The sequence below is a fragment of the Bos indicus genome, chromosome 11, assembly GCF_029378745.1.
Source record: "Bos indicus isolate NIAB-ARS_2022 breed Sahiwal x Tharparkar chromosome 11, NIAB-ARS_B.indTharparkar_mat_pri_1.0, whole genome shotgun sequence".
NCBI lineage: Eukaryota > Metazoa > Chordata > Mammalia > Artiodactyla > Bovidae > Bos > Bos indicus.
In genome coordinates, this window is record NC_091770.1 from 6,186,915 (window position 1) to 6,214,227 (window position 27,313).

Genomic DNA, 27,313 nt, shown 5'->3' on the forward strand with positions numbered 1-27,313 from the left:
CAAGGGACTCTCAAGAGTCTTCTCCAACACCACAGTTCAAAAGCAATTCTTTGCTGCTCAGCTTTCTTTATGGTCCAACTCTCACATCCATACATGACTACTGGAAAAACCATAGCTTTGACTAGATGGACCTTTGTTGCCAAAGTAATGTCTCTGCTTTTAAACATGCTGTCTAGGTTGCTCATAGCGTTTCTTCCAAGGAGCAAGCATCTTTTAATTTCATGGCTGCAGTCACCATCTGCAGTGATTTTGGAGCCCCCCAAATAAAGTCTGTCACTGTTTCTATTCTTTCCCCATCTATTTCCCATCAAGTGATGGGACCAGATGCCATGATCTTAGTTTTCTGAACTTTGAGTTTTAAGCCAACTTTTTCACTCTCCTCTTTCACTTTCATCAAGAGGGTCTTTACTTTTTCGCTTTTTGCCATAAGAGTTTCTGTTTAGGCATTTCTTATTATAATGTTTTTTTGGTTTCTCTGTTTTTGTATTATTTTTTTGGCTGTGCTGGGTCTTTGCTTTGCTCGGGCTGTTCCTAGCTTTGGAGAGCAGAGGGCTACTCTTTGCTGTGGTGTGAGACCTTCTCACTGTGCTGGCTTCTCCTGTTGTGGAGCACAGGCTCTTGGTGCTCGGGCTTCAGCAGCTGCACCTCCTAGGCTCGGGAGTTGTGGCATACAGGTTTAGTTGCTCCGTGACATGTAGAATCTTCCTGGCTGCTGCTGCTGCTAAGTCGCTTCAGTCGTGTCCGACTCTGTGTGACCCGATAGACGGCAGCCCACCAGGCTCCCCCGTCCCTGGGATACTCCAGGCAGGAACACTGGAGTGGGTTTCCATTTCCTTCTCCAATGCGTGAAAGTGAAAAGTAAAAGGGAAGTCGCTCAGTCGTGTCCCACTCTTAGCGACCCCATGGACTGCAGCCCACCGGGCTTCTCGGTCCATAGGATTTTCCAGGCAAGAGTACTGGAGTGGCTTGCCATTGCCTTCTCTGGAATCTTCCTGGATTGGGGATCAAATCCGGGTCCCCTGCACTGGCAGGTGGATTCTTAACCACTGGGCCACCAGGAAAGTCCTGTTAATGATTTTTTTTTTCATCACTGTTTACTAGTTGGGGACTCTGTTCAGGTTTTCTCACTTGGCAATTAGAATTCTCTACATCCTGTGGCTGGTAGGATAACTAAACCAGGTCCAGCTTGTGAAGAGCTAACAGAGCACTTAGTAACTTCTCCACCGTCTTTGCACCTGCCCCTCCCTGAGCCTGAGGGCACACCGGGGACAGCCACTCACCTGGGGCCTCGGAAAGAAGGCGGAGAAGAAAAACCAGAGATCCACCCGGCTTTCCTCCAGTCCCCTCCCCACCCACCGAGCATTGAGAAGAGGGAGGGGAGGCTGGTGTCAGTCCTCAGACGGTCCTGGGTTTAGTACCCACTGGGCCTCTGGGGCCGCGGAAAGAAGGCAGAGAAGAAAAACTAGAGATCCACCGGGCTCTCCTCCAGTCCCCTCCCCACCCACCAAGCACTGAGAAGAAGGAGAGGAGGCTGGTGTCAGTCCTCAGACAGTCCGGGGTTTAGTACCCACTGGGCCTCTTGGGCCTCCTACCTGGTCCTAGTTCCCAGGAACGCCGGTCTGAGAACTGCTTACTGAGCAGATTTCCCACATAGAAAACGGAAGTTCCTTCCTTCCTTGCAGGGCGGATGTAGAAACTAAAAGAGATTTCTTAAAAAGTATATAAAATACCTAGCTCACAGGATGAGTTAAATGACAGTAACTGCTGCAATTAGCTAATTATTTATACATAACTAAAATATAAATAAATAATTTAAAAGTGAAAGTGTTAGTCACTCAGTCAGGTCCGCCTCTTTGGGACCCCAAGGACTATAGACCACCAGGCTCCTCCGTCCATGGGATTCTCCAGGCCAGAATACTGGAGTGGGTTGCCATTTCCTTCTCCAGGGGATCTTCCCAAACCAGGGATCGAACCCAGGTCTATTGCCTTGCAGGTGGATTCTTTACCTTCTGAGCCACCAGGTTATTAATAATTATCAATGAAAATATCACTATCCAAATGTCAGAGTATTTGTGTTTGTCCTGCCATCACATGCAGGAAAACACTGTATTTTCCAAGTGAGTGCAGAGCACTCGGTGAGCACGGCTGGTGCCTCTGGGAACTGGCCTGGACTGTATACATTCTAGGTTCTTCCTCCGCCAGGAGTCTGGTCTAAACAAGGGGAAGTTTCCAGATCTAGCCACCAGGGGGAGCGACGGTTCTTTGCCGCGGCTGTTAGGACTAACTGCCTTGTCAGAGGCTCTGGTCAGGATGGACGGCCTCCGTGAGGACACGCAGGCTAGGCGGAGGGCCAGAGCTAGAGGAGGAGGAAAGAATACGTGTGACTGAAGGTAGGGGCTCTGGCCCACAGCCCACAGATCATTTGTCCACTTGCCAAGCACTTAACCATGAGCCACAAATGGCTGGCGTGTTAATCGGCCCCTCGAGTGGCTCACAGCCTTACTGAGGAGGCTGACCCGTGGGCAGACGACCAACATGCACAGGAGAATAATGAGACATATGACGCCTTCATCTCTAACCCTGAGTCCCCTGCACTAGCGGATTCGTTACCACGGAGCCGCCAGGGAAGCCCCTCAGTTGACACCTTTAAGCCCCTACTCTTAAAGACACGCTATATTCCCCCTTGTCTGACCCTCCTCCATGGCACTTGCTGTTGCTGCTACTGCTAAGTCGCTTCAGTCGTGTCTGACTCTGTGTGACCCCATAGACGGGGTCGTCCCTGGGATTCTCCAGGCAAGAACACTGGAGTGGGTTGCCATTTCCTTCTCCAATGCATGAAAGTGAAAAGTGAAAGTGAAGTCGCTCAGTCGTGCCTGACTCTTAGCGACCCCATGGACTGCAGCCTACCAAGCTCCTCCGTCCATGGGATTTTCCAGGCAAGAGTACTAGAGTGGGTTGCCGTTGCCTTCTCCGGGCCTTGCTCACACTTGCATCCAGAAAACTAACCCAGCCGCAGAGTGTTCAGAGAAGGGGAGCAACAGAGGAGGAGACAATTCTGTGATGGAGGTTGTGTTTATTTGACAGTTCTCCGGGAAGCACTTTTTTCTTTTTTGGCTGGAGAGTGAGGAGGTTGAGGGGATGGGCTCCCAGGGGCTGACGACTGTGGATGGCCCTGGAGACCACTGGGTATGAGAGCCGGAAAGAGCTTCAGGGAGAACCATGTCGGGGTCCCCGGGCAGCCGGAGGGCTGGTCAAGGATGAGGAGCCCTGATTTAAGGTGAGACCGCTCCTGGTAGCTGTGGCTTTTCTCTGTTACAAGTGAAGCTGCAGAGATGGTCACGGAATTTATCCAGGACAGGGTCTGCTGTACAGTGGGGATGCTGAGGATCCGGGCTAACGTGATGGAGCCGAGTCCGCAGACATTACCGTATCACCTGGTTTCAAAACCTGCTTGGTCACCTATTGTTTACAGAACACAAGCCTCCTGGGGGCTGCGCCTTCTTCTCCACTGTAATCCCACCACGTTGTCAGACGCCTGCTTGGGCACGTGAGTCAGACGGTGTCAGAGAAAAGGCTCGGGGCTCCAGAGCAGGAAGAGAGGGATGGGAGGAGGGTGGAGAGGTTGGAGGACATGCCTGGATGTCCGAATGCATTTTCCGAGGTGGGCCGGTTCTGGAGATGACCCGCTCAGGACCGGGAGTGTGAGATGGAGTCGAAGTACGGTGACCAATCCATCTTGGTTTGCCCTGAGCTTTCTGACTTTACCACTGAAAGTCCTGTGTCCCGGGCACCCCTCAGTCCTGGGTCACTTGGGCTGCTGGTCGCGCTCTGCTTTGTCTCCAAGACAAGAGCATCTCTGAGAAGCCCGAGTGTCAGAGGCTGGTCTGCAAAAGCTGCAGGGTCACTCATGCTTGCAGGCATGCGTCATCTTTTGACCTACGCTTAAGTGTGTGTGGTATATTTTCTCATCAGCAAAAGGGAGCTTTTTTTTTGGTAGCCCTGAATTCTAGGAATAACAACTATGCTAAAAATGGCAAAGATGTCTAAGAGTGGGAACACTGAAATGTGGTTATATCAGCATTTCCAGTCTGCAAATTAACTGCATTGTACTCAGAGCTTTAAAAAAATCATATCAAGGGACTTCCCTGGTGGCCCAGCGGTTAAGACTCAGTGCTCTTAATGCAGGGGGTCTGAATTTGATCCCTGGTCAGGGAAGGAGATCCCACACGCCAATCCCACACGTGACAAAGATGTGTGCTGCAGCCAAATTAAAAAAAAAAAAGCCATATCAACAGTAGTCACCCAGCTAGTTCTTTTCTTTCTGTTGGAAATGTAACTGCTGATTTATTATAATAGCATCTATTTTCTTATTAATCTAATAATGTCAATTGGTAATATTCCATGAAAGGGCTGTGTAGAAATATTATACATTTATTTAATTGAGCATGGAAGTCATATCCGGAATGAAATAGTGTTTAATTAGATAGACATATCCAGTTGCAAAAATATATTTTACACTCCACATGCATTACATAGCGCAAACCATAGCTTCATTATAATTCAAATTTTTTTTTTAGCAATTGACTTGGTATAAGCAATCAAGCATCAAGAAATTATTCTAGAGAAGTTTTATTTTCAGAACAGTATTTGATGGTTAAATTATTAAAAACGAAATACAGCCTTTCTGGAAAAATCGTAGAAATACATTTTAACCGCAGACAACTCTCTTAGAATGAGTTGACATATACAAGACTGTATATGTCATGTATGTATATGTATACAAATATATACGTATATGTTGACATATAAAAGGCATATTGAAACAAGTCACATCAGAATTACACTGTCTACATCAACATCATAGATTGTACAATCATGGAAAATAACAATGTGTGGGGCAGGATATAGCTTATTCATAGAAACAAAAAGAATTTTTAGTGGAAGATAACTGTAAATACAGCTCTTTGCTATGAACACCAGTGGAGAGTCACTGTGCCCAGACTTGGAGGCCCATATACGCCTATACCTTAATGTGTTTCTGCCAGAAACTGGAAGATTTCCTCCTCTTCTAAGTGGCCCACATAAAATCCATACAGCAGATTTGTTGAATTCTTATTAAGTTGTATTCAGTATTAAGTTGAATGCCTCTCGAAAACTTTGAAAGAAACATTCTCCCTCTTCCAAAAAGTGCATATATTAATGGCTAAAGAAAACAAACTGTCGTCTGTTTTGCTAGGCTTTGGCACAAGATCAGTCCTTAACTTGATTAGAAACCATTAAGAGGACATAAATGTCTTATTTAAGCTAAGCCTTAAATTTTGTTTGTTAAACTTTTTACTCTGAGAGAATTGTAGATTCTGAAGAATTGCCGATAACTGTAGATTCAAGGGAGTTGAAAGATTGAATAGGGAGACTCTGTGTGCCTTTTATCTATTTTGCCCCCAGTCTTGCAAAATGATACAGTATCACAGCCAGGATTTTGACATTGATACAAACAAGCTAGAGAACATTTCCATCACAGCAAGTACCCCTTTATGGTCACACTCACCTCTCTCCTTCTCCACCCTCCTCCCTGGTGACCCTGATCTAGTCTCAGTTTCTAGAAGTTTACATTTCAAAATGTTCTATAAATGGAGTTACATGGTATGTAACCTTTGGGGATGGGCTTTTTCACTCAGCATAATTCTCTGAAGACTCATCCAAGTGGTTGCTTGTATCGGAAATTGTTTTTTATTGCTGCATGGTATTCCACGGCTTGACTGTATCACAACTTGTTTCACCAGTCACCCATTAAAGGACGTCGGGTTGTTTAGAGATTTGGAATATTATGAATAAAAATGCTTTGAACATTCATGTACAAGTTTCTGTGTGAACATAAGTTTGCACCTCTCTGGGATAAATGCCCAGGAGTGCGTTGCTGAATGGTATGACAGTCACTGGTTTAGCTTTGTAAAAGACTGTGAGTTGGTTCTCCAGAGTGGCAGTTCTGTTTGATTTTCCCACCAGCTATAGACTGATCCCATTGCTCTGCATCTTTGCTAACATTTGATGTTGTCACTATAATTTAGCAATTTTGGTAGGTGCCCCATGGTATTTATTGGCGTTTTAATTTGCAATTCCCTAATGACTGATGATGTTGAATATCTTTTCATGTGCTCATCTGCCATATCATCTTCAGAGGAAGTTTGTTCATGTTCTCCATCATCTAATTGGATTTTTTAAAAACTGTTGAGTTTTATGCATTCTCCCTCTATTCCAGATGGTAGGCTTTTTTGAATATGCCATTGGCAGGTTTTTCCTCCCAGTAGGTAGCCCGTCTTTTCATTTTCTTAACATGATGATCTTTTGCAGAATGAAAGTTTAAAATTTTGATGAAGTCCAATTTCTCAAACTTCCCTTTTATGGACTTTAGGCCTTTGGTGTCAAGTCTAAGAAGGCTTAGCTTAGTTCAGCCCTGGGTCTCATAGATTTTCTATCTTTTAAAAACAGTTTTATGGCTTTATATTTCATGTTTAGGCTTATGATCTATTTTTTAAATGGATTTTTATTGAAATACAGTTGCTTTACAATGTGGTATTATTTTCTGCTGTGCAGCAGAGTGAATCAGTTATACTTTTACATGTATTCCCTCTTCTTTGGGTTTCTTTCCCAATCAGGTCACTACAGAGCATTGAGTAGAGTTCCTTGTGCTACACAGGAGGTCCTCATTGGTCATCTATTTTATACATAGTAACGCATATATGTCAATCCCAATCTCCCCGTTCATTCCATCCCCTCCCAGTATCCATACATCTGTTCTCTATGTCTATATCTCTATTTCTGCCCTGCAAATAAGTTCATCTGTATCATTTTTTTTCTAGATTCCACATATAAGTGACATTGTACGTTATTTGTTTTTCTCTGACTTACTTCATTCTGTATAAGTCTCTAGTCAAATTGCACAGTTTTGTTTATTTTTATGGCTGATTAATATTCTGTTGTATATATGTACCACACCTTCTTTATCCATTTATCTGTTGATGGACATTTAGGCTGCTTCCATGTCCTGACTATTGTAAACAGTGCTGCTATGAACATCAGGGTGTGTGTGTCTTTTTGAATTATGTTTTTTTCTCTCCTCTTGCCCAGCAGTGGGATTGCTGGGTCATATGGTAGCTCTATTTTTACCCTCAAATTTACTTTATTCTTCTATATTAAACATTGCTATTGTTAAAGAATGCTTTTGTGACTTGACTTTTGATAAATAAAGAATTCTGTGCATTTGACTATGCTTTTATGAATAGGCACTTAAAAATATTTTGACAACTCAAACTCTCTTTATGTCTTAATTTTTTAAACAAAAATGTAACAATTAATAACACTATTATTTATTAAGTGAATACTTCCTATATTTTGCAGGCTGTGTTTTTAATGTTTATACAACCTACCTAAGCCACCAAAGAGGGTTTAGAGTCATAAAAAGGCAGAAAACTGGGTCTTGCTAGATCCCTTATAAATGTCAAATATAAGTGGTCTCCAATGTGTACTCATAGGTCCTTGAAGGCCTTAGGTGTATACAAAGGTATGATGTAGGTGCTCCTGTGTATAATTTGTAGAAAATTTAAAATCTAAAGTAAGAATCAAATTTCAGAGACTTTTTTTCTTTTTTTCGTAGAAAATGGTAGCTGATCATCCACAGGTAGGTTAGTCATCGCTTTACCGATTTTGCTGATTCAGTGACTACCTGTGTATTTCAGTAACTCTTTGTCTTGTTCTCAGAACTGGAAGTTGTCTGGGCACCACTCTGTCCATGGCGTGCAGTGCATGCTGGGAGAACCGGAGGCCATCTGGGTGCCCGTCTGTCCACTGTGAGCAGCGCGTGCTGGAGTCAGACCCTGGGATGCTGACCTCAGCGCTCTGAGCCTCAGTGTTCTTGTCTGAAAGCGGCAACGATGATGCGTCTCCTTGGTTGTCAGACTCCAGTGAGACGATCCTGTCGAGGGCCTGGCCCAAGGATGGGCAGGAAGCATGCCTTCAGCTACTGACTTCCTTCCTCCCTTTTCCTGTATGTGGCCTCTTCTTCCTTTCCAGCCCCTCCCTCTCTCCTCTTCTCTCTACACCACAGACTGAGTACCACTCCCTGTGTCTAAGAGAAGGGGGTGCTTTGTCACAGCACCAGGAGAGGGGGTCTGGGGAGCCTGATGGTGAAGCTGCCCCTCCCCTAACGCACTATCATGACCTAGAACAGGGCTGCGCACCAAACTCAGGGTTCTCACGTGGTTTCTCACATTACAGTGGGGAAAGAAGCTTCATGAGTGACCAGTACATTTTAGCAGATGAGACTCAAGAATGCATCCACCATTCAGCAGAGGGATGGTAGGGGAAAAGTGAAAGTGTTAGTCGCTCAGTCACGTCCACCTCTTTATGATCCCATGGACTGTAGCCCGCCAGGCTCCTCTGTCCATGGAATTTTCCAGGCAACAATACTGGAGTGGGTTGCCATTTCTTTCTCCAGGGGATCTTCTCGACCCAGGGATTGAACCTGGGTCTCCTGCATTGCAGGTGGGATTCTTTACCACTGAGCCACCAGGGAAGCCCAGCAGGATAGTAACCCATAGACAAAGATTCCTGCACCCTCAGCCTGAACACAAGATGACAGCTATATGATGCGTATTTAGTTCTTCTGTGGTTGCAATGAGCTTAGAACCAAGATACGGCTTTGGGCACAACAAGCAACAAACATATTCTTATAATACAAAACAATCACGTTGTACATACAGGCATACTTTTTGTTTGAATGGAACAGCAGCTGTCTCAACATGTCACTATGACAACCAACAATGCTCCCACGCAGGTGAGTCTGGTTTGAAAGCATGTGAACAGACTCTCCAGGTGGAGTCCCTGTGTGATCTGGGTATTTGCAAAGGGCCACTTCACTCTCCTGCCAGCACAGGGGTCCCTGGTGACCTGCTCTCGTCCTGCTTTCTGTCAGGGAGACAGGCCTGCTGTGAACCCTTCCAAAAAGAGACAGCAGTCAACCACTGTCTGGCAGCGCTGTATAAAAGGTTTCCATTTCACGCAAGCATCACGGACTTTCTTCTCCCTCCATCAGGCCTTTCTTGGAACGGCTCTGAAGTACTCCTCCCTGGAGATGTCGGCTACTCCTCCATACCATTTCTGAAGCCAGATGTGTTCTACCTTCATCTTCATGAAGAACCATTCATATGGCCGAGGCCACTTTCTCATCACTGGGTGTCTGCAGAAATAAAGAAGTCTCCATAGAGCAGTTTTCATTAGAGGCTGTGCCTCTGGAGCACAGGGCCAGATGTAGCCTTGGCCAGGTCACAGGGCCAGAAGCCAGGTCTCTTGGGCTTGTGCTCAGTTGCTCAGTCGTGTCTGACTCTTTGCGACCCCATGGACTAGACCCTGCCAGGCTCCTCTGTCCCTGGGATTCTCCAGGCAAGAGTACTAGAGTGGGGTGCCACTCCCTTCTCCAGGGGATCTTCCTGACCCGGGGATGGAAACTGCATCTCCTGCATTGCATTCTTTACTCACTGGGCTACCTGGGAAGCCCCCAGGTCTCTGTGAAACCTGCTCAAACCAGCCAGAGGCCAAAGCCAGGGAGCCAGGGCTGGGGTCTGGGACCCCAAAAGGAGGGCAGGACACTGTCGTCCCCAGAGGGTGGTGGACAGCTCAAGTCTGGAGCCATGCAATGTGGTCTGAACCACAGTTTGGCTGCTGATAAACCGGGAAGCCTCACATGCTATTTGCCCTCTCCTTGCTGGTCATGGGGGGTGATAGGGACGCTGCTGGGATCACAGGGCTGTGTGGGGAACAGACAGTGAGGCTCATAAGGAACCTGCATGGAGGAAGTGTTCAGGGGACGTGGGTCATTGCTATCAAGTGCATCCCATCCGTGGGAAGCATCAAGAAAGGCTTAAAATATCTCTGTGCTATGCTATGCTATGCTAAGTCACTTCAGTCGTGTCCGACTCTGTGTGACCCCATAGACGGCAGCCCACCAGGCTCCCCCGTCCCTGGGATTCTCCAGGCAAGAACACTGGAGTGGGTTGCCATTTCCTTCTCCAATGCAGGAAAGTGAAAAGTGAAAGTAAAGTCGCTCAGTCGTGTCCGATTCTTATCGACCCCATGGACTGCAGCCCACCAGGCTCCTCCATCCATGGGATTTTCCAGGCAAAAGTACTGGAGTGGGTTGCCACTGCCTTCTCCGAATTAAGGATATAAAGAGTGGTTAAATCTCTGTATGAAATGTTAAAAGAATTTTGAGCCCTCTCTCTTTTTATTTTGTTGTTTAAAAGCTGAGTATTTATTTATTTTCTAAATATTTATTGGGCTGTCCAGTGGTTAAGAATCCACCTTCCAATACAGGGGACTCAGGTTTGATTCCTGGTCTGGGAACTAAGATCCCACATGCCTTGGAGCAACTAAGCCCATGAGCTACAACTAGCAAGAAGCCCCAGTGCAGCCAAAATAAATACAAATAAATGTTGTTCAGTTGCTAAGTCATGTTCAGTTCTTTGCGACCCCATGGACTGCAGTACGGCAGGCTCCACCGTCCTTCACTATCTCCCAGAGTTTGTTCAGACTCATGTCTGTTGAGTCCGTGATGCTATCTAACCATCTCATCCTCTATTGTCTCCTTCTCCTTTTGCCTTCAGTCTTTCCCAGCATCAGGGTCTTTTTCCGTGAGTCAGCTCTTTGTATCAGGTGGCCAAAGTATTGGGGCTTCAGCTTCAGCATTCGTCCTTCCAATGAACATTCAGGGTTGATCTCTCTTAGGACTGACTGATTTGATCTCCTTGCTGTCCAAGGGACTCTCAAGAGTCCTCTCTACCACTACAATTCGAAAGCATCAATTCTTCAGCATTCAGCCTTCTTTATGGTCCAACTCTCACATTCATACATGACTGCTGGAAAAACCATAGATTTGACTAGGTGGACCTTTTTCGGCAAAGTGCTGTCTCTGCTTTTTTATTTTTTGGCGTAGTTGGCAGGACGTCTCTGCTTTTTAGAATGCTGTTTGTTTATTTGGCTGCACCAGGTCTTAGTCCTGGTGTGCAGGCTCAGTAGTTGAGCTGCTTGGGTTCAGCTGCCGCACAGCATGTGCGATCTTACTTCCTGGACCAAAGATCGAACCCGCATCTCCAGCATTGCATGCAGATTCTTTAAGACTAAGCCACAGGGGGAAGCCCCTTAAACCGTATGTGTATATGTGTGTGTGTGTGTGTGTGTGTTAGTCGCTCAGTTGTGTCTGACTCTTTGAGACCCCATGGACTGTAGCCCACCAGGCTCCTTTGTCCATGGGATTCTCCAGGCAAGAATACTGGAGTGGGTTGCCATTTCCTTCTCCAAAAAGGCTGTTAGGGCGGGTCAATAACTCCACAAATACTTACACATGAAGGAAGACACTATTGATGTCAGTGTCACAGTAACTTTTAAGGGTTTGGTAAGAACAAACACTTGAACCATATACCAACCTTGAAAACATGGCTTGCTTGGCAAATTCGATTTCTTCTGGAGACACTGCGACCATCCGACCAGTGAGCGTTAACCGGGCACAGCGAGGATCTTCTGGGTCCACGATGTTTTTTCTGCATTTGAAGGACAGTTTCCAGATATTAAAATGATGATAGAACATCAGCTGGAAATATGAAGGATTTTACTAAAAAGAGAAAATAATGGTTACATTGATAGTTATATCATTCAGGCTTTTACATTTTTCTGGAATTACTTGAAAATACTTTGACACATCTGATCCAGAAATCCCACTGCTAAGCATATATCCAGAGAAAACCATAATCCAAAAAGATGCACACACCCCACTGTCTACTGCAGCACTACACACAATAGCCAAGACAAGCGAACAACCTCGGTGTCCATCGACAGATGGTCGGATGAAGATAGGGTCAGGTGAGTGGCGCCCCCAGAGCTGTACAGAGCAGCGAGCTGACTGAACAGGGGCTCCCACTGAGGGTCTTGCAGAGCCCTGGCCTGGCCTGGGTGCTCTTGCCTAGCACTTCCCAAGTTGTCTCCTGCCCCAAGGGTGCAGACTGACAGCTAGTGTACACACAAACACACCTGTCACACCGCCTGTGTGAAAATAGTTTAACTTTTTAATTTTATTGGAACACAGTTGATGTACTGTGTTCCAACAAAATTAAGGGAAGGTTGTGTTAATTCCTGCTGTGCCGCAAAGTGCTTCAGTTTTATACATATATATATATATAAAATACTAAAATATTTAATATATTTTATTATTTATTCTTTTACATGATGGTTTATCATAGGATAGTGAATACAGTTCCCTGTGATACAGTAGGGCCTTGTTGTTTATCCATTCTAAATGTGATAGTTCACATCTACCAACCCCAGGCTCCCAGCCCATCCCTCCCCTAATACCCTCCCCTTTGGCAATCACAAGTCTGTTCTCTATGTATGTGAGTCTATTTCTGTTTTGTAGGTAAGTTCATTGTGTCATAGTTTAGATTCCACATATCAGATCAGATCAGATCAGTCGCTCAGTCATGTCTGACTCTTTGAGACCCCATGAATCGCAGCACGCCAGGCCTCCCTGTCCCTTACCAGCTCCCGGAGTTCACTCAGACTCACGTCCATCGAGTCAGTGATGCCATCCAGCCATCTCATCCTCTGTCGTCCCCTTCTCCTCCTGCCCCCAATCCCTCCCAGCATCAGAGTCTTTTCCAATGAGTCAACTCTTCGCATGAGGTGGCCAGAGTACTGGAGTTTCAGCTTTAGCATCATTCCTTCCAAAGAAATCCCAGGGCTGATCTCCTTCAGAATGGACTGGTTGGATCTCCTTGCAGTCCAAGGGACTCTCAAGAGTCTTCTCCAACACCACAGTTCAAAAGCATCAATTCTTCGGCACTCAGCTTTCTTCACAGTCCATCTCTCACATCCATACATGAGCACAGGAAAAACCATAGCCTTGACTAGACGAACCTTTGTTGGCAAAGTAATGTCTCTGCTTTTGAATATGCTATCTAGGTTGGTCATAACTTTCCTTCCAAGGAGTAAGCGTCTTTTAATTTCATGGCTGCAGTTACCATCTGTAGTGATCTACATATAAGTGATATTATATGATATTTGTCTTTTTCTTTCTGACGGATGTGGTACATATATACAATGGAATATTACTCAGCCATAAAAAAAGAGTGAAATAATGCCATTTGTAGCAACATGGATAGACAGACCTAGAAATGATCACACTGAGTGAAGTCAGAAAGAGATTTCAGGGGCTTGAGGTGTTGGGGAAACGTTCTTTTTATTTTATATATTTCTATATTCTTTGAATATTACAATTATGTAATGCAGAAAAGTGGTTTCCAGGGGCTAGGGGGGCAGATAGGGAGTTTGGTAAAAGGGTATGAACTTGCAGCTACAAGATGAAGAAAATCTGAGAATCTAATTTATAACATGGCAACTCTTGTTAACAATGCTATGCTGTATAGTTGAAATTTTCTGAGAACTTGAATGTTCTCACAAAAAAGATAAACAGGAGGTGACAGATATGTTAGTTAGCTACATGGTGGGATTTTTAAAAACTTTTTATTTTGTATTGGCACACAGCCAATTAACAATGTTGTGATAGTTTCAGGTGGACAGCAAAGGGGCTCAGCTACACAGATACATGTATCCCTTCTCCCCAAACTCCCCTCCCGTCAGGCTTCCCTGGAACATTGAGCATGTAACCTTGTGTATCCTTGTGGTACACAGTACATCCTTGTTGGTGATCCATTTTAAATATAGTGTACATATCCATCCCAAATTCCCTATCTCTTCTCCCCTTCCTTCCTCCCACTCCCCACAACCATAAGTTCATTCTCTAAATCTGTGAGTCATTTTTTGTTTTGTAAGTAAGTTCATTTGTATCATTTTTTCTTAGATACTACATATAAGGGATATCATATGATATTATTCCTTCTCCGACTTACTTCACTCGATGACAAACTCTAGGTCCATCCATATTGCAGCAAATGGCATTATTTCATTCTTTTTAATGACTGAATAACGTTCCATTGTGTATATATATACACACACACACACACACCACATTTTCTTTCACATCTGTATCCATCCTTCGGTTGAGGGCCATTTAGCTTGCTTCTGTGTCCTGGCTATTGTAAATAGTGCTATAATGAACACTGAGGTGCATGTATCCTTTTGGATCATGTTTTTCTCCAGATATATGCCCTGATTGCAGGGTCATATGGTAGCTCTAGTTTTATTTTTTTAAGGACTCTCTCTACTCTTCTCCTTACTGGCTGTAAGGTGGTGGGAATTTTTGCACAATGTGTAAGTATATCAAATCATCAGGGTGTGTACTTTAAATATCTTATAATTTTGTCAATTATACCCCAATAAAGCTGGAAAAAGACCAAAAAAAAATAATAACAGTCACATACCGTTGTCTCCTGGTGGGCTGTGAAGGGGTAACTCGGCAGACCTGGGTTCTGAAAGGCTTGTCTTCAGGAGGACCAACTCCCTACTGGCTCCTCAAAGATGCCTCTGAGCCCTTGAGATCTCCCACTTCATAAGCATGTTTTCGTGCCTGCGGCCCTGGGCCATGCTGGGTCAGCTTGACCTCCTGGGCCCTGAGTCTGAGTAGCTAAGACCAATCATGCAGATGTTGAAACTGCCAAGTGACTGGATTCCAATAAAAACCCTGGACACCAAGGCTCAGGTGAGCGTCCTGGGTTGGCAATGTCTTGCATCTGTCATCACACATCATTTGTGGGAGGATTAAGTGCATCCCCGTGTTGAAATTTTAGTGGGAAGGAGCCCTCGGAAGCTCAGGCCTGGTTTTTCCCGGACTTCATTTCATGCACCTTTTGCCCTTGATGACCTTGATCTGTATCCTCTCACTGGAATAAACCACGAGCTGTTGAGTCCTGTGAGTTCTTCCAAGGAACTTGAGGGTGGTCTTGGGACCCCAGGTACAGATGACCAAGGAGACTCTGAGGATGCTCTTTTCAAAGATGGTATATATCACAAAACGGCGGCTTTGAGGCTTGACTCGTCAGAACTCATTCCTGTCCATTATAACATTAACTTGAGAAAGGTACATTTGTTAAGCAAAACACATGTTTTGCTTATACTTAGGGAACTTGTTTTCACCTGCCTTCAAGTTTTTCTTTATTACACACCCTGTTGAATCATAACAGAAGAAAGAGTGGCCACGCCCACATAAATTGCTTCATGTGAGAACATTGTGTACCATTTGAAAGTGTTACCATTCATGGTGGTTTTGACATTGCAAAACTGTTGTTGCTGAATTGTGAATTTTTCTAAGATGAAAGAAGGATGGAAGGCAATCTACATAATAGCTGTAAACACTGAATTGACATTGAAGTTTGTATAAAAACCTGAGATGGATAGGAGAAAGTAAAAATAGTAAATAGGAACTAAATTTACATATACCCGACAAGACTGTCATCAGTTGTACTGAATATGTTTGCTATTAAAGCCATTTTTTCCCCACAAAGTTGCTCCTTCGTGAAAGCAACGAAATGAGGATTCATAAGTAAGTCATAATAGAAGAACACACTGCATTTAAGAAGGGAGCATTTTGCATCTCCACTGGTGGTGATTACACCAGCTAGAAAAAACATGTGTGTGTGTGTTAGTTGATTAGTTGTGTCTGACTCTTTGCAACCCCATGGACTGTAGCCCACCAGGCCCCTCTGTCCTTGGGATTCTCCAGGCAAGAACACTGGAGTGGGTTGCCATATCCTTCTCCAAAAGGAACTATAGAAAGAAAGAAAGTGAAGCCGCTCAGTCGTGTCCGACTCTTTGCGACCCCCTGGACTGTAGCCTACCAGGCTCCTCCATCCATGGAATTCTCCAGGCAAGAGAACTGGAGTGGGTTGCTATTTCCTTCTCCAAGAAAGAAGACAATGTGTTTAAATAGGTAAATTGAAAGCTTTTCATTTACACAGTAGGTAACCCCTCTAAACATCATATAACTTCCTTCCCACCTACGATAGGCAGGATAATGGCCCCTGAAAAAGTCCACATACTAATCTTTGAAACGTGTGACTGTGTTACCTTTTTAACTTTTAGTTTTATATTGGCGTATAACCAATTAACAATGTTGTGATGGTTTCAGGGGCACAGCAGAGCAACTCAGCTATACAAATACATGTGTCCATTCTCCCCCAAACTCCCCTCCCCGCTCAGGCTGCCACATAACACTGAGCAGAGTTCTCTGTGCTATACAGTGGGTCCTTGTTGGTTATCCATTTTAAACATGGCAGTGTGTACTGCTGCTGCTGCTAAGTTGCTTCAGTCGTGTCTGACTCTGTGCGACCCCATAGATGGCAGCCCACCAGGCTCCCCCCTTCCCTGGGATTCTCCAGGCAAGAACACTGGAGTGGGTTGCCATTTCCTTCTCCAATGCAGGAAAGTGAAAAGTGAAAGTGAAGTTCCTTAGTCGTGTCCGACTCTTCGTGACCCCATGGACTGCAGCCTAGCAGGCTCCTCCGTCCATGGGATTTTCCAGGCAAGAGTACTGGAGTGGGGTACCATTGCCATGTCCACCCCAAACTCTCTAATGTGTCACCTTTCATGGCCAAGGGGAGTTAATCAGCTGACCTGGATTATCAACCTGGGATCAGTGTGATCACAAAGGTCCTTAAAAGTGGAAGAGGGAGGCAAAAGAGAAGGTTGGAGTGATGTGATGGGAAAAAGATTCTCCTGGCCATGGCTGGCTGTGAATATGGGAGCGGGGGCTGAACCCAGGAGAGGAGAGAGCCTCTAGAAGCTGGAAAAGGCAAGAGAATGAATTTTCCCTGAAGCTTGTTATCTGTTCTTTAGACAAAATATTACATCTTACAAGGGTTATAGAGCAAAATAATGGAAGAGATGTTGCTGGTACTGTTTGGAATCCTTGAATGGCCTTGTTCTGTCTGGACCAGTCCAGGGTTTTTAGGGGCCCACTCCCCTATCTGGGGGTGTTAGCAGGCACAAAGGAACCGCCTGCTCTGCCTCCCTGAACCTCCAGAGGCCTCCATACCCCTCCTGTTTCCTGCTTAGCATGTACACAGGCTCCCTAGTCTGAGACACCATCTGCTACTCCTTGACCTCTGACTCTAGCTGAACTTCATTCCTTGGCTCCTAATGGAGCAAGAAAACATCACTATTAAAGATTTTTAATAGCGACTGCTGCCGATTTTGCATTTGTGCATCTCTGTGTGACTGAAGTTGAGGTGGTGGTGATAATGGAGGGGAGCACATTCATTTCAGGAAGAGTCACTTTTTCTTTTCAAATAGTCTTTTTTTAAATATTTGGCCCAATATATATATTTATATTGATTTATTTTTACTTTTTGTCATGTGGCATGTGGGATCTTAGTTCCCTGACCAGGGAACCCACGCTTCCTGCCTTGGGAGCACAGAGCCTTAACCACTGGACCACCAGGGAGTCCAACACTATTTTTTTTAAAACAGTCTGTTCTGGAATAACTGAAAGTTATTTGGGTTCATCTGCAGGCCCTTCTGGAGAAGGCAATGGCACCCCACTCCAGTACTCTTGCCTGGAAAATCCCATGGATGGAGGAGCCTGGTGGGCTACAGTCCATGGGGTCGCTAAGAATTGGACATGACTGAGCGACTTCACTTTCACTTTTCACTTTCATGCATTGGCGAAGGAAATGGCAACCCATTCCTGTGTCCCTGCCTTGAGAAACCCAGGGACAGGGGAGCCTGGTGGGCTGCCATCTATGGGGTCGCACAGTTGGACAAGACTGAAGCAACTTAGCAGCAGCAGCAGCAGCAGCAGCAGCAGCAGCAGGCCCTTCCAGCCTCTATTTTTTGAGACTCTGAACAAGTTGGTCCATTTTCATGCTGTTGATGCCATTTCCACTCCGCAGTTTGATGTTCCTATCCATGGCTTCTCTGAGTTTCTTGGGTTGAAATTGTTGTCATTTGGAAGCCTTGGCCATGTGTCTTTGTAGGACAGGCTGCTACATTTCTGTGTGTGTCTTGGGCTAGGATTTTCTCTGATCTAGCATCAAGTCTTGTGATTCAATAGACTCCAGAGGGACACGTGCAGAGGTACAAGACATGCAAAAGGAGGAGCTAGGTCCACTTCCAGGCAGGAGAGCAGCAGGGACGCTAAAAACAGTTCACTCTAAAGGGCAAATTACGATTTCACAGGACCATTCAATTTACAACCCATTTGTCTGCAGTTTTTACCTTTCTCTAGCATTTTGCCATGCTAAGAATATATTAAAGTTTATATGAATTGATTGCATATCACGTGTGAGTCATTTTAATATCTATATTTAAAAACCATGTATATTATAAATAGGAACAATCGTGACTCCCTCAAAATACCAATGAGAGCCTTAGCATGAATCAGAATGAATTACCATGTTTCTCTCCACACTTGCAAATGCACTGAAACTGCACATCCATCCGTGGTGGGCTGAGTAAAGCCTCCCCGCAAAGATGTCCACGTCTGAGTCCCCAGAACGTATGACTGTTATTTATATGGCAGTAAGGACTTCATCGGAGAAGGCGATGGCACCCTACTCCAGTACTCTTGCCTGGAGAATCCCATGGATGGAGGAGCCTGGTAGGCTGCAGTCCATGGGGTCGCTGAGAGTCAGACATGACTGAGCAACTTCACTTTCACTTTTCACTTTCACGCATTGGAGAAGGAAATGGCAACCCACTCCAGTGTTCTTGCCTGGAGAATCCCAGGGACGGGGGAGCCTAGTGGGCTGCCGTCTATGGGGTCGCACAGAGTCAGACACGACTGAATCGACTTAGCAGCAGCAGCAGCAGCAAGGACTTCATAGATATGATTAGGTTAATGACTGTGAGATGGGCAGTTTATCCTGGATTATCTGGATGGGACAGTGTAAACACAAGGCCCCTTAGAGAGGGAGGCAGAAGATCAGATTAGAGGACATGTGCTCAGTCACTCAGTGTCTGACTCTTTGTGACCCTATCACCACAGCCTGCCAGGCTCCTCTGTCCATGGGATTCTCCAGGCAAGAATACTGGAGTGGGTTGCCATGCCCTCCTCCAGGGGATCTTCCTGGTCCAGGGATCAAACACACATCTCTGCAATTCCTGCATTGCAGACGGATTCTTTACCCACTGAGCCACCTAGGAAGCCCAAGAGAATACAGTGCAGGATAATAGCATTCAATTCAATATGGCCTGAGATGGGAGTCGAGAGAACTGTACCGGCAAAAACATACATGTATTAATAGATGAATGGGACAGAATAGAGCCCGGAAATAAACCTATACACCTATGGTCAACTCATCTTTGACAAAGGAGGCAAAAATATACAATGGAGAAAAGACAGTCTCACATAAATCAGTGAAGTTAGAACACTCTCTCACACTACACAGAAAAATTCAGAGTGTTTTAAAGACCTAAATAGAAGACATGACGCCATAAAATTCCTAGAAGAAAACATAGCCAAAGCATTCTCAGATATAAATTGCAGCAATTTTTCTTAGCTCAGTCTCCCTGGGCAAAAAAAAACAAAAACAAAAATAAACAAATGAGACCTGCTGCTGCTGCTGTTAAGTCGCTTCAGTCGTGTCTGACTCCGAGCGATCCCATAGGCGGCAGCCAACCAGGCTGTGTCGTCCCTGGGATTCTCCAGGCAAGAGCACTGGAGTGGGTTGCCATTGCCTTCTCCGAAATGAGACCTAATCAAACGTAAAAGTCTTTTACACAGCAAAGGAAACCATCAACAAAATAAAAAGACAACCTGTGGACTGGGAGAAAATATTTTAAATGATATGACTGACAAGGGGTTAATCTCCAAAAGATACAAACAACTCATAAAATTCAATGTCAAAAAGACAAACAACCCAGTCAAAAAATGGGCAGAAGACCTAAATAGACATTTCTCCAAAGGAGACATACAGATGGCTAACAGGCACATGAAAAGATGCTCAGTATCACTGATTATCAGAGAAACACAAGTCAAAATCTCGGTGAGCTATCACCTCACACTGGTCAGAATGGCCACCATCAAAAAATCTACAAATAATAAATGCTGGAGAGGGCTTGGAGAAAAGGGAACCCTCCTGCACGGGTGGTGGGAATGTAATTGGTGCAACCACTACAGAGAACAATATGCAGGTTCCTTAAAAAACTAAAAATAGAGTTATGACATGATCCAGCAACCCCACTGCTGGGCTTATATCTGGAAAAGACAAAAGCTCTAATTCAAAAAGATACATGTATCCTGAAGTTGTGTCTGTTGACAGATGAATGGATAAAGATATAGCACATATGTACAATGGACTATTATGCAGCCATCAAAAGAGTGAAATAATGCCATTTGCAGCGACATGCATGGACCTCGAGGGCATTACACTAAGTCAGATAAAGACAAATGCTGCATGATATCCTTATATGTGGAAGCTACAAAAGCCGAACACACTGAAACAGATTCAGTGGTGGTTATGAGAGTCTAGGGGCTTGGAAACTGGGGAGATGTTGCTCAAAGAGCACAAATTTGCAGTCAGAAGATGACTAAGTCCTGGAAATCTAAAGTCAGCACAGTGATCATACTCAACGTTGTTGCTCAGTCATTCCATCGTGTCTGACTCTTTGTGACCCCATGGACCACAGCACGCCAGGCTTCCCTGTCCTTCACCATCTCCCTGAGCTTGCTCTAACTCATGTCCAGTGAGTCATTGATGCCATCCAACAATCTCATCCTCTGTCGCCCCTTCTCCTCCTGCCCTCCATCTTTCCCAGCATCAGAGTCTTTTCCAGTGAGTCGGCTCTTTGCATCAGGTGACCAAAGTACTAGAGCTTTAGCATCAGTCCTTCCAATGAATATTCAACATTACTGTGTTATAAATGTCAAAGTTGCTAGGAGACTGTTCTCACCACAAAAAAGAAATGATAATTATGTGATGTGATCAAGTTGTTAGCTAGGACTACAGGGGTAACATATTGTAATACATAAATGTATCAAATCAACATGTCAATTATCACAAATTTTAAAAAAGGACTTCTGAGCTACTTGCCAAACACATACATCAGTTTAGATGATAAGTTTTCAGGTTAAAACTCTCACTTAATAGAGTTAGTCACTCAGTCTTGTCTGATTCTTTGTGACCCCATGGACAGTAGCCCACCAGGCTCCTCTATTCATGGAATTCTCCAGGCAAGAATACTGGAGTAGGTTGCCATTCCCTTCTCCAGGGGATCTTTTCAACCCAGAGATCGAATCTGTGTCTTCTGCATTGAAGGAGGGCCTAAATCACATATTAAGTCAATTATTAATTATTAGGGGTCATTAACTTAATTATTAGGGATCATATTAACTATTAGGGATCAGGCATTATTTTTATTCTGAGAGGTAGGTGGAGCTCCCAGGCAGGGTCTCCTAGGCAATATTCAGGGTTTTGTTATCTTTTCCTAATGAAAGAGTTTAGGCAGGTGAATCTTAGGATCTTGTGGATCTTGTCTGGGTTTTGAAAGATGCCCAGGTAGAGCACTGGGTCAGCTGAACTGCCTCCGGCTGGATGGATGGATCTCCACTGTCAGCTCCAGTGCAGGGAGCGGGGTGGGGGCAGGGAGCAGGGCGGGGGTGGTGGTGAAGGGTGGGGGTGGGGTGTAAGCAACAGGGCCTTATCCAGGCTGCATTTTATGGCGCATTGTTGCTCTGATTATTACCACCTCCCTCGCCCAAAGAAGTGCTTCCCTGGTGGCTCAGCAATAAAGAATCCTCCTGCAATGAAGGTGACTCGGGTTCCATCCCTGGGTCAGGAATATCCTCTGGAGAAGGACATGGCAACCCATTCCAGTATTCTTGCCTGGAGAATCCCATGGACAGAGGAGCCTGGTGGGCTACAGTCCATGAGGTCCCAAAGAGTCAGACATGAGTGAAGCGACTGAGCATGCCCCCGAAGAACTGACATCTGTTCACTTAGTATGTTTTTCATGCTTTGCATAAAGAAGTACAGCATTTTGGAGCTGGGAGGAATTTTACCTGAGTTCCCAAAGCATCACTACATTACAGGTGAAGACAAGTGAGGCTCTGGGGGCAAAGGGACTCTCCCGAGGTCTCCCGCCACCTCTGCTCCTCCTGCGGGGGTGTCCCTTCCATGCACCACCCTCCAGAAGCTAGCTGGGTGCAGACATCTCCCTAGCAGCACCACATTTTTAGTTCAGACAAAGGTGTTAAGTGTTCCATTTCTGCCTAACTGTCCTTTCTTTTAGAGAGTTGTCTTTTAAAAAAGAAGTGTTTATTTATTTTAAAACATTTATTTATTTATTCCGCTGTGCTAAGTCTTTTCGTTTTAGCATGTGGGGTCTAGTTCCCTGAGCAGGGATCAGACACGGGCCCCCTGCACTGGGAGTGTAGAGCCTTAGCCACTGGGCCACCAGGGAAGTCCCTAGAAAGTTTTTGAGAAAGTGATTTTAGGGACTCTGGGTCTTCATCGCGCATACCTCATGGGGGCAGGTAGAAAAACACGAAATAGACTTCAGGCAGGCTGTTCCTGGGGGACAAACCACTGGCTCTTCCTTCCCCACCCTCTCCTCCCCACCTCCACCTTTGCCATCACAACAAGAGCTATCATTTACTCAGCCGTGGTGTGCAAGACACTCAAATCTTTCCAACCCTCCCCATCACCCTAGGAGGTAGAAATTGCTATTTCCATTTCACAGATGAGGAAATGGAGGCTCCCAAAGTTCAATAACTTTGTGCCCCAAATCACACACCTCATGAATGGCAGAATTCTATCCATCTGATTCCACGGCTTATAATACGTTCTTACAACATATGTTGCCAATGTATCTGGAACACACTGGCACTGGACTTTTATAGGTTTTTTTGGCCGTGCACCTTGGCATGGTGGGATCTTAGTTCCCTAACTGGGGATCAAACTGTACCCCCTGTGTTAGAAGCACAGAGTCTTAACCGCTGAACCACGAGGGAAGTCCCTGGCATTAGACTTTAAAAATATATATTTTAAAATATTTTATTTATTTGTTTATTTATTTGCCTGCGCTGGGTCTTAGCTGTGGCATGCGGGATGTAGTTCCCCGACCAGGGATCAAACCCAGGCCCCCTGCATTGGGAATTCAGAGTCTTAGCCTGTGGACCACCAGGGAAATCCCCCCAGCACTAGACGTTTAATTGCTTGAAATGATCTGTATTTTAAACCAAGATCAGCTTCACATTTCAGTTTCATGTCTTCCAAAGGTGTGTCTTAGGGACATAAAACAGAAACATGAAAAACCATTTGGGAGCTGCCTAAGTGGTTACAATAATTGCCATCCTCGGAATAAAGCTGTTGCTTTGATAATTTTTTTCAAAACAAAAAAGAACCTTCAAAACTACCTAGTTCATCGCTTAATTCCGTAGATGATGAAAGCAGCATGGAGACCCCAGGGCCTCGGCCAGTCTTGGAACCTGGTGAGACCCAGAGCCGGGACCAGGAACAGCCCTGGCCGAGTGGTGAGGAATGGCTTTGCATCTCAGGGCCCCATGAACGCCACAACCTCCCTGCCTTGTGTAGAGGAGCTGGGTGACGGAGGCCAGGCCCTTGCCTACCTGCAGAACTCTCCTTCAGATTCTGGCAGCAGGAGCGAGGCCATGGGGTTCTTCATCAGATCGGCCACCAGGAGGTCCTTGGGTGTCACATAGAAGAAAGGAATCCCAGTACTGTTGTCGAAGGGGCCATCACTGATGGGCAGGCAGGTCCCAAATGGCAGGCCTGGGATCTAACAAACATCAAGGGGAAAAAAAGGGCCTTTTCAATACAGGGCTGTGGACTGACTTGAGCTGGGAGCTAAGTCTGTGTCTCTGACCAGAAAACAGAGCATTGGGGATGCAACAGCAGCATGACATCACCACGGTTTTGACAGGTCATAAACCCAGGCAGAGTGGTTCCCAATCTATCCCCTTTACCCGTTGATGGCTTCATGATTTCTACAGAGGAGCTTAGCAGTGGCGCCTGTGGATGGGGAGTGGTGAGGGAATTATTCTTGAAGCTTCAGAAAAACAGCAAACACACTGTATTGTGACTTCCCTCGTGGTCTAGTGGTTAGGACTCCATGCTTCCACATGGGGGCCCAGGTTCGATCCCTGGTCCGGGAACTAAGAGCTCACATGCCATGTGGTGTGGCCCAAAACAAACCAAAAAATTAAGGGACAAAATAAAAAACTAATTAAAAAACCACTCTATTAAATTGAAAGTTATTTGGGGGAAAGGCATTGAAATTCATGGAGGGTTGGAGGGTTACTAAAGACCTTTCTCACAAGCTGCCCTGGGAATCCCACTGCCTTCACCACCTGCCCCAAATTTTTGGCAACTCTGGGGATAGAATTTAAACCTCACATCTTACCTGGTCTGTGGAATTCAGGAACTTTCTGTTATAGTTTCCTTTAGGGTTCTACTACTTCCTCACTTATCACTCATATATTTTATTGTAGTAAGTAATATTTCAGTCATATAATTCAGTAACTTAAGGGAATTTGTTTCTTACCCTATTAGCTTCAAGGAAGACACAGAAGCATGCAAAAGCAATTTCTGTTCACGATCATTCAGTACAGCAGGTGAGATTCTCAGACATACACACAAATATTTCTCAGGTTTTTCCCAAGCCCTGCTGGGTCCAGCATCACGACCTTTACCCTTTATAGAGTGTGATTCTCATCGTTACTTAGCTCAGCACTCGGGGGCTGTCTTTGAAGTATCACTTAACAACAGTATGTAGAATTATGATAAGGGGTGGCTTTAACCTTTGAAGAAATCCTACAAAATGGTAACATGTCATTACCAGATCCTGTTTTCAGCTGGTCATTCACAAACCTTGTGATGGGGTTGCAAAGAGTCGGGTACGCCTGAGCGACTGAACTGAACTGATTCACACACTGGCTGGTCATGCTGGGCACACATGCCAGGCATGCAGTGAAAGTTCTCTGAATTTATTGGACTTGCTGTAAATGTCAATAGTGGAAAAGGGAACTACTAACAAGGCTAAGAAAAGGGATGTTGAAAGTCATAATATCTTTGAATACTTTGGCATTAGACTTTTAATTGTTGGGAGGGATCTATGTTTTAAACCAAGATCAGCTTCATATCCTCTGAAGGTGTGTCTTAGGAGCATAAGATATTGCTGTGGAAAACTATTTGAAGGCAGCGAGAGATGTTAAGATCATCTCCATCATCAGAATAAAGTTGTCATTTAGATTCTTTTTTTTTCCCAAAGCATAAAAGGACCTTCAGAACTACCTAGTCCAACACACTTTCATAGATGAGAAAATCGAAGAGAAGGACCCAGTGACTTAGTCACAGTTTCAGAGCTGGTGAGACCCGGATCTGGGCCCAGAACCTTCCCCCGCTGCCCTACCCCATGACCTACAAATGTCATAATAAAATAAATTTTTTTGCATTAAATAAATAGGGTTCAAATTACTGCCCTGTAATAAAACCCTTACAACTATCTCTTTTTAAAATTGTATTAATTTATTTTAATTGGAGGATAATTACAATATTGTGATCGTTTTTGCCATAGGTCTCTTTAAGTTTTTTTTTTTTTTTAAAGTGGACCGTTTTTACTTACTGAATTTGTTACAATATTACTTCGGTTTTTTGTCTTTTTGGGCGCAAGGCAGGTGGGATCTTAGCTGCCCATCAGGGATGGAACCACACCCCTTGCAGGGGAAGGCCAAGTCCCAACCACTGGACCACCACTGGACTCCTTACATCTATCTCAACAGCCCTAAAAGCTTTATGGAGGGTGCTCATGCAGGAATGCTACATCCTCATCAACTATCCATGTTATTTCAGCTTCAGGTGGAGTCATGTCTAACAGGTGAATAAAATAGCCTGTGAACTGAAGGAGGAGAGCTGCAGCTGGTGACAGCGCTGTCGCTCCGGCACTCACAGCTTCGGCACAGGAAGCCTCCTTTCCAGAACGGTTCTCGAATGCCATTGTTTTAAATGTAAATTTCCACCGAAACCACTGTTCTGGCGTCAGCAGGGGACAGGGCAATTCCGGTCGGTGGGCGGGAATGGGGCTGGATGCGGGGAGGGGCTGGCTGTGCGGCTTGGTGATGCCAAAGGCGGCTCCGGCGTCTTTTGTCCAGGTCTCTGGTCAGGCGTGGTGATTTGCACCCCCTCTTTGGCCATTTCAAGACCGCGCTTCGGTCCTCATCCACCTGGCAGGAAGCCTGCTTGTCGTCCTTCCTCTCGCACCCCCCCCCCCAGCCCCCGCCCCCGGTTTGCCCGGGTAACCGAAGCAAAATCTGCTTTCATTAATTACACGCTGTCCACCCCGATCCAGACCCCCGCTGGCGTCTGCTAGACCTGGATCGGAGCACGGGAGTGGCCCCAGGCTCTCCGGGTCCCCTGGGCGCGCCAGGCACTCCTCTGCACGCGGCTCCGGCGGGGGCGGCTTACCTTCTCATGGGCGGACACGGTGGCCAGACAGCCCCAGGCACTGGCGTGGGCCAGGAAGCGGGCGATGCCCGGGCGCAGCCTCGCGCCGCCCTCGCGCGGGTAGGAGAACATCCCGGGCGGCGCGGGGGGCGGCCTGGCGCGGGCGGCGCCCTCCGGGGGAGGCAGGTGCGCGTCCTCCTTGTGCGCTGAGGCCGGGAAGCTCCGCTGCCAGAGGCTGCCCGAGTCCCCCAGCAGCGCGGGCAGCGTCTCCTCCGTGGAGGCTCCGTCCAGCTCCTCGTCCACCTCGTTGGTGACGGCCCAGGACACGGAGCTCACGATCACGTAGCCCGCGGCCGGGGACAGCAGGGCGCCACACCACAGCAGCCAGGACAGGCGGGGCCCGGGCCGCCGGCCGCGGCGCCGCGACATCTTGCGGAGCGCGCGGGGCCCCGGGGACCCCGAGAGGGACGCGCCGCCCCCGCCGCAGGTGCCCGGGTGGGGCCCCGGGCGGTCCTCGCAGCCGCGCGCTGCGCTGGGAGGTGGGGCTCCCGCACGCACTGCAGCCGCGGTGCGCAGTCCTCCCTGCGCGCCTGGCCTGGGCTGCGCTTCTTTTCCGGGTGGATGGCCCAGCGTTCTCCAGCCAGACGCGGGGCCGTTGAGGTCCCGGCTCAGCGCACTCCTCCACTCACCAACTGTGCGGCCCTACCGAGTCACGTAACCTCTCTGTGCCCGGTTCCTTCATTAGGAAACACAGAAAACAGTATTTACCATCGCGGGGGTGAGGGATGGGAGGATGAAAGCGGTTAATGTTTGGAGAGGTTTAGGCCAGTGTGTGGCGTGAAGCAAGCGCTACGTGCTGTGAAATAGACAAGAGGCAGGGGTGGTTGTCGTTTGGTCCAGGAGGAAGCTGAGCG

General features: G+C 46.1%; 1 protein-coding gene across 1 annotated transcript; it reads right to left on the reverse strand.

Moving 5' to 3' along the window:
• Nucleotides 1-4,457: 4,457 nt before the first annotated feature.
• Nucleotides 4,458-26,900, reverse strand: CREG2 (cellular repressor of E1A stimulated genes 2). Its single transcript, XM_019969812.2, has 4 exons — nucleotides 26,421-26,900; nucleotides 23,567-23,736; nucleotides 11,478-11,591; nucleotides 4,458-9,235 (listed from the first exon to the last, which is right to left on the reverse strand). The coding sequence occupies exons 1-4, from the start codon at nucleotides 26,826-26,828 to the stop codon at nucleotides 9,088-9,090; spliced, it is 840 nt and encodes a 279-aa protein (XP_019825371.2). The 5' UTR covers nucleotides 26,829-26,900; the 3' UTR covers nucleotides 4,458-9,087.
• Nucleotides 26,901-27,313: the final 413 nt, after the last annotated feature.